This window comes from Scyliorhinus canicula, chromosome 16 (assembly GCF_902713615.1).
Source record: "Scyliorhinus canicula chromosome 16, sScyCan1.1, whole genome shotgun sequence".
Classification (NCBI taxonomy): domain Eukaryota; kingdom Metazoa; phylum Chordata; class Chondrichthyes; order Carcharhiniformes; family Scyliorhinidae; genus Scyliorhinus; species Scyliorhinus canicula.
The window spans coordinates 100308723-100321195 of record NC_052161.1 but is presented as its reverse complement, the minus strand read 5'-3'; the positions used below and the strand labels follow the sequence as shown (position 1 = coordinate 100321195).

Here is a 12473-nt window from a genome sequence, read left to right as displayed (position 1 = left end):
ATGGGTTGGTAAGGGGAAATGATTTTAGGTACCTACAGTTGCGGGACTTTGTTCGTAGACAGGTCCCATATCTTTCCCACGCCTCCCGCCAATGGGGATCCAAGACAGAATAGTCTCTAGGGGGGGGAAGAAGGGGAGGGTAGAGTCTCTGATATTTATACGGTGCTCATGAGGGAGAAAGGATCCCAGGCGGAGGAACTGAAACTTAAATGGGAGGAGGAGCTAGGCGGGGAAATGGAGGACGGGCTGTGGGCAGAGGCCCTGAGTAGGGTAAATTCGACCGCGACATGTGCCAGGCTCGGGCTGATTCAATTTCAGGTCGTTCACCGGGCCCACATGACGGTGGCTCGGATGAGCAAATTCTTTGGGATAGGGGACAAATGCGCTAGGTGCGCGGGAGGACCAGCAAACCACGTTCACATGTTTTGGTCATGCCCTAAGCTTAGGGGGTACTGGGAGGGATTTGCGGGCGTCGTGTCCCGGGTGCTAAAAACAAGGGTGGTGATGAGTCCAGGGGTGGCAGTTTTTGGGGTTTCGGAAGACCCGGGAGTCCAGGGGGAGAAAGAGGCCGATGTTTTGGCCTTTGCTTCCCTGATAGCCCGGCGACGAATGCTATTGCCTGGAGGGACTCAAAGCCCCCGAAGACTGAGTTGTGGCTTGCGGACATGTCGAGTTTTCTGGGTATGGAAAAAATTAGGTTCGCCTTGAGGGGATCTGTACAGGGGTTCGCCCGGGGGTGGCAACCATTTATTGACTTCTTTGCGGGAGAGTGAGCGTCAGCAGGGGGGGGGGGGTAGAGTAGAGTAGAGTAGGAGGGATAAAATGGCGGGTAGTACCGGTGGGAGAGGAGCGGGCTTGTGCAGTGTTACGATTGAAGTATTGAATGTACGTGGATGTTTGCACAGATTTGCCTTTTTTGCTTTCTTTCTGTTGATGTCTGTAACTGTTTACAAAGCCAAAAACTACCTCAATAAAATTGTTTATTGAAAAAAAAAGAAATATCCTGAGACTGAGATGATCAGCATCCAGAAATCTAACTATCTTTCTTTGTGCTGAATGTGACTCCAGCATGTAGCTGTGTATTCACCCAGTTTCAACATGATCAAATTAACAAATAGGACCAGAAATATCATCTTAAGGAACTGACAGCTCATATCTTACATTAGTTGATCCACTCCCTATTGAGACTCAACAGTAATATCCCAGGCTTTTGCTTGGAAGGGTAACTCCGGACCACAATATGATTTTTTTTTTGTAATTTTAGGAAAGGTGGTGGGAGAGTAATTAATATTACAAGTACCCTAACCTTTACGATGTGCAATTGTGAACGGGTAACAGCATTCAGTGCCCTAGCTGCATTCAGTAACAAATTCAGCCCATACAAACTGCTAACTTTCAATATGTTTCTTTATAATATTGTATCTGGGTGAATATATATATATATATAAATATATATAAATATATAAATATATATAAATATATATATATATAAATAATATATATATATAAATATATATATATATATATATATATATATATAAATATATATATATATAAATATATATATATATAAATATATATATATATATATAATATATATATATATGTGTGTTATATATAGGTATTGTGATTGCCTGAACTTCAGAGCCACAGCCACTGCAAATACAACTGATCAAATGCCATTGACTATGGATCCTCAAACCCGCAAGTTTCACCCCCCCCCCCCCCCCCCCCCCCCCAAACACATCCAAAAACATGTCAGATCCCAGAAACATCATTGCTCCTCCATTACTGATTGACTGCTTTCTTGATGGAAAAAGTAATCAGGTTGCAAAAAAGCTATTTCGGTGGCAACACAACTTTCACTGCAATTCCCCTGCACTATACATCTAAAAACAAAAAGCATGTTCTCGCCTGGCTTGGGTGACAGTACTGTTACCTGTGGTTGAGAAAGTTGTATGTTTACACCCTATTTCAGGAACTGTAGCTCACATTCCACCGCAGCCATGAGGGTGCTGCTTTATTGCAGCTGCTGTCTTTCGGATAAGACTTCAAATTAAGGCCTCATATGCAATATATTACTACAATTATTAGGTTATAGTTCTAGGAATCCAGTGATTGTTTTTTTAGATCCTGTCATGGCAATGAAAGCTTAGAATTTTGGAAAAAGCTTGTAATAGTGAAGCTATTGGACTATACCAAACCACATCTGGTTCACTAGTGATATTGAGGGAAGGAAATTTGATGCCCTTATCAGTCAGGCTACATGCGACTCCTAGCCCACACAAACATGGTTGGCTCTTAAGTGCCCTCTGAAGTAGCCAAGCAAGCTATTCTATCTTTACCAAACAATAAGTAAAATAAAGTGGGGGGAAAAACACTCCACTATGACCAAGGCATCCAATCAGAAGTTAAATGCGCACTCAGCCCACTGATGCAGCACCACCTAATATTCCGCCAGAGGTTCACATTCCAAAATTCACCACCACTCTCCCTGACAACCCACTGCCCCTAGAGTCACACTAAGGAACAAGATAAAGGGAACAGTCCAATTAAAGAGAGAAAGGGAATGTTGACAAAACCCAAAGAGGAAAAAGAGGAAGATAAACAAGAAAAGAAAACAAAAAGGAGGAATCGAAAAGGAGGCATAGTCACGTATCCGTGCATCTAAAATTATTGTGGAGTGAACTGAAGCATCAATAACTTGTTAAAATATTTTTCATGCACCTTCAGGTATTTTCAAATTCCTGCAACACTTCAATTAGTCTTTCAAATATCCAAACTACATAAACATTCTTCGGCAAAAACAACTAGAGGCTTTTCACAGTAACTTCATTGACGCCTACTTGGGACAATAAGCGATTTTCATTTCATTTCTTACTAGAAGTCCATTGCTCAAGAATTGAAATAACTGAATATGATAAATGGTATAAAATAACTTGCTCACTGCATCATTTTGCTCCTTCTGGTACAAGAGTAGACAACCCAAGAGAAAGTGAATTAATCCTGATATCAAAGAATAAGTGAGGGAAACCACTTGGAAGGAAATTTTGAAAGATTCTGCAAATTATGTGCAATAGTATATTAATACAGCAATCCAAATAACATAACATGGATTTACAAAATTGGTTTGGAGTTAAGTGCCCAGGGCTTATTACACTGTTAGTTGAAAATTAAAATACACTTACACCCCCACAAGCCTCCAAGTTCCATCTTTCTATCCAGTAGTGACATGCCAAGCTTAGGCCGTGTGTTTGGCAGGGAGGGGGTTAACCTTCTCAGAGATTTCTCGCTCTCTGCCTGGAGGTAGACGCTAGAAGCAGGTCACTTGTCTCTTTTTTTTCCCCACTTGGAATCACAAGCATTGAAGTGAATAGAAATATATGGCTTTATTGTATATATCTATATAAAAATGGTGAAACCCTACAATACTCTCCTGAATAATTTGCTTAAAATATACATGCCTATCTATAAATATATTTTAAAAAGCGACTTTTTTTTAAAAACTCACCACACAGTGGCTGAACTCCTGATTGGGGCCACCCTCTGCGCCTTGTTTCTGAGGCTAGGCATGAAACAGAACATAAATTTGTTTAGCCTCGGGTCCCAATACTCTCTGCTGCTCATTGCTTAGCCAAGGCTAAGCAAAGAAAGATCACATTTCAGCACCTGGCCTTGGAAATGTGGCAAGAGTGGCAGTGATGATTCCAGCAACTATTGGGCGACTCTTTTTTTTTAAAAATAGCATTTTTTTTTTAAATATTGATTGAGTATTTGTCTGAAACATAAACAAAGATCAGATAATTATCTTCCTTCTGCTGTCTTAGTTTGAGTTTTCACCAATGGTACTGGCACTGTCTGGGTTCAAAGCACATATCCACCTATCTGTCCTCGGTGCAGAATCCAGCGAACCTGGGTCCGGTCCGTTTGGGGGGGGGGGGGGGTGGAGACAGACAGTGAACAGAAGGTTACAAACAGGGAACAAATATAAGATATCAAAGAGGCTGGTTGATTCGGAATAAGTGGATGGTATAACATTATGACCACATAATAAGTGTATCAGGTGTCTACGACAGGTCTCAGTGCCACTGGGCTTGCAATTATGATAATTATAGCATCACTTGCATAACAGAAGACCAAAATTAAAACAGGACTACAAAAGTTTAGCAATGGACATTAACAGTGATCATTATTAGTCTAAGCATTCTTTCAATTTTTTTTTGAGTCTCTAGATTATTCTTAAAAGGCAGCAATAACTAAGTTATACTTCTCCCATCTGTTATGGTTATGAGAAATGTACTTTCTTGTTCTGGACTAGTTATTTGGTTGAAATCAAGACCTTGTTTTTTTTTTCAACATACATGGGTCTCATGCAAGGAGTAAGTCAAGAGTACCATTGGGCAATTTCAGCCATTCTGTTTACTTCACTGTAAGGAATTACTTACTAATTTTCCAGATGGAAGATCATAGGCTATATAACTTTCCATCACTATCTGGCAATCATTCTGTCTCCAACATTCTGCACAGTTGTGCATGAAAAGTAATGAGAGAAAACAAAGCCAAGCTCCTCAGTTGTCAGGTGGATGCAGACCTGCAGTTTTCCTAATACAGTATTGCTGGCACATCCAAATGCATCAGTGAACTATATTTCTTTGATCCCAATGGACTGGCAACTACATCTTAATGGTGAGGATATTTTCCATGAACAGTAAATACTGGGTAAAGCGGTCACTGGTCTCCATTCGAAACCTGTTTTCCTGGGATGATATGATTAAATGCGTCTCAACAGATACCAACCTGACCATTTTTGCGGTTTCTCACAAGAAAGCGGCTACATTTCAGGTCATAAGTATAACCATTGAATTCCTACAGTGCAGGAGGCCATTCGGCTCATTGAGTCTGCACCAGCTCTCTGAAAGAACACCCTACTTAGGCCCACATCCCCACCCTATTCCCGTAACCCCACCTAACCAGCACATCTTTGGACACTAAGGTGCAATTTAGCATGGCCAATCCACCGAACTAGCACATCATTGGACTATGGGAGGAAACCAGGGCATCCGGAGGAAACTTGCAGACCTGCAGAAACGGGGAGAACATGCAACGGCCACACAGTCACCCAAGGACGGAATTAAACCCAGGTCCCTGGCCCAATGAGGCCACCGTGCTACACTTCTAAGTTGAAGACTTAGAATTCTAGTATTTTATCCAATTGCGTAATGCAAGACAGTCTTATAGTTAACTAGCAAAAATGCACAACCAAAACTTGTGTAACCTTCAAACTGATGGTTTAATGAATTAGGGTGGGAAGGAATAAAAATTCATCCAGGGCTGCTAACTAGACTTTACAACACTAGCATGTTCCGTTTCACTTCTGCCCTGTGTCAGAGATTGTATCAATCTTCATTTTTATTCAGCGTTTTCAACTGAATTAAAGAAAACCATTTCTTTCAATATATATTTCACCCTTTGAAAATTGATGAAAAGATTTCTAAGTTTTAAAGTAAAAAAAACAGAAAAGATAGATAAATTAGAATAAATAAGAGGAAAAATAGCCAGTCAGAAATGCAGGAAGAACATAACAGGGCAAACAGAAATAATGCTTAATTAAAATGAAATGCATCAAATGCAAATCTGACATTCTCAGGATTATTTTTAAATTGATTGCTTTATTAGTGAAATTTGTTTATTTTCCAGCATTCCAGCACAATCCCTGGGAGACAGGAATTTTCCTCATCCTGCTGTTGGTTTAAGGATAAGATCTTGGAACAATTCTCTATCCAAACGGTAATAAACATAAGAGGTTGTTCATCTCAGCTTAGGGCATGTTAGAAAATCAACCAAATACGCTTCAAAATCAAATTAAAATAATAAAAACGAAGGCATACACTGTTCTACATCATTTCAGTTTAGATGTACAAGGGCATTGACAGGGCACTGAAACTGGACTATTTATTTGGTTCTGGTGAATTAAATGGTATATGCACTTTCTAACAAATGGGAATGATGTGAACACTAATCTAATTTTTCACTTCAGCTGTCTTACTAGCAGTTCAAATCTTTCACCTGTCACCTGACACTTTCTGGTATTTTAGTTTGAAAGTCACAAGGGTATTAATTACCCTCTCCAGAGCATTTTTGCGAACTGATTTCCTACTAATCATCTCAGTAGCTTGCAGTGATTAGGCCACAAGCAATCTTGTACCATGGATATCACACCTGGGGTGCACTGGGCATTGGTATAAGCACAGATACCAGTAAAAACTCAAGTGAATAAAATCAACCTGTAAAATTCATAATATAGGTTATTGCAAAAAAAAGACTAAACACCTTGGCATGATTCAAGATTAAAACTGCTTGAATGAGAACACCTGCCTATATGATTGGATTGCTTGCCTATCTTTACAGGAATCAATTATTCTCCACTGTGCTCACTGAATGTGCTGTTGGAGAACCACACCAGATTGTGGTTTACTGAAAATTAAATAATCAAACAAGAGCAAGCCACGTAATTCACAAGCAGCAATGAGACATTCAAGTGATTTTTCCTTGTTTTGTATCACTGTGCACATTTATTTGCTTGTGAAATTAGAATATTTTAGCTGGCAGTAATATGGCAAGAGCAGATGTCAAACATTATGTTTACTGAACAATGACAAATAGCAGAGTAGCTTTTGCAATATTCTGTAGAAACTGCATAAATTATCAGAAGACAGTAGAGTGTTCAATTACAAATCTTGTGCACAAATTACAGCAGATCTTGATTAAAACGGTCATTAAGTGTGGCAACACCACTTTTTAAAGTCTGCAGGATAGTCCTGTAAATTGCACCAAAAAAAATAAAGTGCATATGCTCTCCAGTCCTTTCAAAGTAATACTGACTGCAAAAGTAATCTAAAAGATGAATTTTCCAAAACTCATAGGAAAACATAGCACTGGAAACAATATAATTTAATGATGTATGAATATGCTGCTTGCGCAATACTCTTGGTGCTCACCAGTGACAGACACAAGTACTTCACCGCAGTGGTAAAACTCAAAAGTCTTTGCTACAGGCTCGCAATGCAGAGCTCGCAAATCTCACTATGGCTAATAATAATAATAATAATAATAATAATAATAAACAAGCATCAATAAATCTGATCATTTGTGGGCTCGCACCAGAGGAAAACAATGATCCATGAAGGCTGCTGAATTTCTGTAAAAATCTAACTGGTCCACTGCTGCATGACAGCTGCGGGACATGTGATTCCAGTCTTCGGTGACCTGGTTGACATTTAAAGCCCTCTTGAAATCGCCATGTGTAAAATGATTGCAGAAAGAAACCAATACTCTGAGGGTAACGAGGGATTGCAATAAACATGGCCTCAACAGAAATGAATAAATAAAATTCCAATTCAAAAAGTGGAAAAAATACAGTCCACATCAAGGAAAAGGGCAATCAATTTTAATTTTACAAAGACAGAACAACAAACAATCTTGCTCCTAGCCTTCACATTTTCAATATAAAGTTTGGAATGCAGAGTTAAAAATTAAGCATTTTTGAGATAAATTTATTCAAGTTGTTTTCACAACACACTAGAACAGTTTAAGCAATAACGTAGTTACAATTAAATGCAAAACATGTTTAAAAGCAATAATCAAATGAGCTAGAAATAAAAGCAGAACATTCACTGTTATTTATAAGATAAAAGCAAGCACTGTTATTGACTTGACACTTACCATATGTAGTGAAGTCACCAGGACCCGGTCCAGAGAAGAATGGACCAGGAGGTGGCTGGACAGAATACTGCTGGGGAGGCCCCATATACGGAGTTGCACTGGGACGGAACTGTCACACAAGCAAAAAACACAATACTGTATTGAAACCAAAGTTCACTCATCCACAATGGCATAATATTAAAACCTTGAACTAAAGACAGAATCTAAGCAGTCGCTTAGTGACACAACTTAAAGAGTGCTGAAAAGAGAGGCATGGTGAAAAGTTTATTGCCTTGCATTCAAGGCAATGCCAAATTTCAAACAAGCACAACAATGTATATCAGGAGAAACGGTTGTTAACTGGTTGGCATGTGAACTCTGATTGGCTGAGGTGTTGCCATGCAGAAAGGAATGGGGAACTATAAACTCCCCAAACTTCCGAGTAATTCAAGAAAGTCGCATGGCTTGAACATATTTCTTTTGTTTGCAGAGAACAGGTCAGTGTACGAATGTACGTTGCTTCCAGCAAGCGTAAATGAGAACAAAGAAAAATTACAGCACAGGAATAGGCCCTTCGGCCCTCCAAGGCTGTGCCGATCCAGATCCTCTATCTAAAACTGTCGCCTATTTTCTAAGGATCTGTATCCCTCGGCTCCCTGCCCATTCATGTATCTGTCTAAAGAGATGTTACGTTCTTGAACTGGCTGTTCGTACAGCTATTCGCACGCTCAGGACTGCCCAATCACCGAAGCACATCTAACAGTGGACATTGAGCCTTAAACTCATACACTGTGCATATTTCCAATATATAGATTATATGTTTGCAATCTTTGAATCTGCAACCATGCGCAAGGATTTGCTTATAAGGTTTAATAAACTCCAACCTGCACTCAAATTCATTTTTGAGAATCAAACATGGTTCCTTTCACAAAGTGCTAGTTAAGAAATCCATTAATGGGTGGGTTTGTTACTACTGTCATGTCACAAGTGCCAGGAAATAACCATCTCCAACAAGACGGACAAACTTCACCCCTTGATATTCAATGGCATTACCATTGTTAAATCCCCCATCACAATGGCATTATCATCGCTGTATCCCCGACTATCAGCATCTCGCAGTTGACTATTGATCGGTAACTGAACCAGCCACATAAATGCTGTGGCTACAAGAGCAGGTCAGAGGTTAGGAAACGTGCCACCTCGACTCCCCAAAGCCTCTCTACCATCTACAAGGAACAAGTCAAGAGTGCAATGGAGTACTCTCTACATAACTGGATGAGTGCATCTCCAACAACACTCAAGACGCTTGGCTCCAATCAGGGCAAAGCAGCCCACTTGATTGGCACCTCATCAAGAAATTCATTCCTCCACTGCACAATGGCAGCAGTGTGTAGCATCTACAAGATGCACTGCAGGAACTTACCAAGGCTCCTTAGACAGAACCATTCAAATCCACGACCATCAAGATTCTAGAAGGACAAGGGCAGCAGGAATACCACCACCTGGAAGCTCCCCCTCCCAAGCCACTCACCACCTTGACCTGGAAATATAGGGCCATTCCTTCTCCAACTTTCATCCAAAATCATGGAACTCCATCCCTAACAGTACTATGGGGGTGTACCAACACTATTTGTAGGGAAGGGCAATGAATGCGGACCTAGCCAGTGATGCCCACATCCCATGAATTAATTTTGAAAAATATATATTTGAATTTGTCTACATGCTGTACGACTTTCCATATCAGCAATCACCTTGCCAGCTTGAGGCAGAAATATAGCACATCAAAGCTATCCTGAGACACAGACTTTCCTGATTTGATCATTTTTATCACACAAACTTGCAAATGAGCCTAAGGCTATCACTCTCAGAGCTGAAAAGCACCTGATCTACCTCAAATTACCCTGGAGAGGCCAAGTACCTCAAAATCATGAATAGGTTAAGAAGTTTCACTCTGCTACTATGTAGTGGCTATGCAAGTGCTATTTTCCACAAACAGGATGCTACCCTCAGTCCAAAATATACATTTGGCCTACTACATAGTTCAGCAACCTCGTGTATGAATTTTAGTGCTAGTGTTATGCCAGGCACAGGCTGCACATCCCAACGACTGACTGAGCGTATCAAGCCACTTAAGATTGTTCCTAATACAGAGAGCACAGACCGCACTCAACCAGCCCACACTCTCAAAATCCAAAACAAATATGTCCACTCTAAGGTGGGATTCCGCAATTGGGCAGCACTTGAACAATCCAAAGTATGCAAATAGCTACACTAACCACCAACTTAAGATAACCAATCAAGCTCGTAACGTAGCTCATGTATGTTCATCTAGAAGCGACATGTATTCATATGCAGGGATCTGTTCTCTGCAAACAGAGAACAATAGGTTTAAGCTTTGCGCCATTTTTAATTACTCAGGAGCCTCCAGTTCCTCATTGTTTTCGCCATGACAATGCCTTCGGTAAGCAGAATTGACTGGTCAACAAATCAGCAATCATTTCTCCTGTGGCATAAATTGTGATTGTGAGAAATTTGGAATTCTGGTGTTTATCCTGACATGTGCAAGTTGAAAAGCTTCTGAAACATGTATTGCTTTTCAGCAATATGACAGAATATACATTTCAGATGTTAACAGATTCAAGAACACAACTCCAGCTCTTTCACTAGTGATTTGTACCCAGTTGCCATTTCTCGGGTTCCATTGTGTAGCTTACCTCAAAACCAAGGATGATTTCATAAATGGGGAGGGTGAAAAGGCTCACTTACCAGCAGAACAAACCTCAATTGCCGATTGAGATTGTAAAATTGTGAAAATTCTCTTTTTTTAAAAATATTTTTATTAAGGCGTTTATAAATATACACATAAAACATAATCCAAAACCAAGAAAAAGGGAACAAACAGGAAATCACACAGCCAATAATTAACACCCCACCACACCCCCTCTCTGCTATTCCCCTCCACGCGCCCTGCCTCCCCCTACATCCAACAAGATCAGTCTCTGGGCTACCAGGGAGTCAAAGGCCAAGACATTTGCCTCTCTTGCCCCCTGGACTCCCGGGTCTTGCGATACTCCGAAAATTGCCACTTCTGTATTCGGGACAACTTTCATCCTCAATACCTCAGACATAATGTCAGCTAACACCTGCCAGAATTCCTCCAGTTTCGGACAAGCCCAAAGCATGTGGACATGTTTCGCGGCCTCCCCCATGAACCGTCCACAACTATCCTCAACTCCCTCAAAGAACCTGCTCATTCTGGCCACCGTCATATGCCCCCTATGGGCTACTTTAAACTGAATGAGGCCAAGCCGAGCACACAACGAGGATGCATTCACTCTCCTCAGAGCCTCCTTCCATAATCCAGCCACCATCTTCCCATCCCTCCCCAAACTCTTCCTCCCACTTCCACATAACATCCCCTTTTGGGCGCCCTCTCAGTCCATCAGTTCCTTATAAATCTCCAACACCGTACCCTCGCCAACTGCTGTTTTCGACACCACTTTGTTCTGCAGCTCAGGGGCGGCAGGTCAGGAAAGGTCGGCACCTGCTTCCTGCAAGTACGGGAACCCATTCCCGCTGGACAGCTACCTCCCCTTCCAGTTCCTTTAAGCTCGAAAGACCCCACAAATAGGTCCCCAAACCGTTCCATCCCCGCTCGTCGCCACCCCCCAAACCCTGCATCCAGCCCCCCTCTCTGGGCAGCCAACACCACAAACGGGCGCGTGGAGTATCTGGCCAGCGAGAACGGCAGAGGCAAAGACAACAGTGCCCCTAGGCTAGTGCCCTTACAAAATATTGTCTCCATTCACTCCCACACCAAACCCTCCCCCACTACCCACTTCCTAACCACGGCTATATTTGCTGGCCAGTAGTAGTTGATTAAATTTGGCAAAATTCAGCGCTCCGCTTGAGCAGCACCTTCTTTACCCAGGAGGGGATGATTTCCCCACCCAAACAAACCCCAAAATCAGGGTGTTAACTTTCCTAAAAAAGGTCTTTGGGATAAAAATCGGGAGGTTCTGAAAAACTAATACGAACCTCGGAAGCACCATCATTTTCCCGGTTTGCCCCCACCCCACAAGCGACAACCTCTTACAATCCACCTTCATCTGCTCAACCAGCCACACCAAGTTCAGTTTGTGGAAATGTTCCCATCCCCATGCCACCTGAGTGCTCATGTATCTAATGTTTGTCCCCACGACTTTAAACGGCAGATCACCCAGCCTCCCATCCTGTCCCCTTGCTCAAATCGGAAAAACCTCACTCTTTCCCGTGTTTAATTTATACCGGGAGAACCAACCGAACTTCTCCAAGGTGCTCATAATCCCCCTAATGCCACCACGGGTCCGAAATGTGAAGTAGTATGTTGTCCGCGGATAACAAAAACTTTATGCTCCACCCCTTCCCCGGTGCACTATCCCTTTCCAACTCCTTGACGCTCTAAGCGCCATTGCCAGTGGCTCTATCGCCAGGGCAAAAAGCAACAGGGAGAATGGGCACCCTTGCCTTGTTGCACAATATAATCCAAAATACCCCAAGCTCACCGGATTCGACCTTACACTTGCTACTGGCGCCCTATGTAGCAACCGGACCCAATCCACAAATCCCTGCCCAAACTCGTACCTTGCCAGGAATTCTCACAATTATTCCCACTCTACCCGATCAAGGCCTCCTCTGCATCCAAAGCGACTGCTACCTCCACCTCTTGTGCCACCGGGGGCATCATAATCACATTTAATAAGCGGCTGACGTTTGCCGACAAATGCCTCCCC

At 41.8% G+C, this 12473-nt stretch overlaps 1 protein-coding gene across 30 annotated transcripts in view; it reads right to left on the bottom strand.

The window, feature by feature from the left end:
- Positions 1-12473, bottom strand: part of LOC119979278 (eukaryotic translation initiation factor 4 gamma 3-like) — a 504690-nt gene that overhangs the window by 219897 nt on the left and 272320 nt on the right. For 29 of the 30 annotated variants that reach the window (XM_038821282.1, XM_038821283.1, XM_038821288.1 and 26 more), the window contains 2 exons: positions 7723-7831; positions 3512-3565 (listed from right to left, as the gene is read on the bottom strand). In XM_038821282.1, the coding sequence (XP_038677210.1) occupies positions 3512-3565; positions 7723-7831 (163 nt within the window). The remainder of the gene's footprint in view (positions 1-3511; positions 3566-7722; positions 7832-12473) is intronic. The other variant, XM_038821291.1, reaches the window with a different exon arrangement.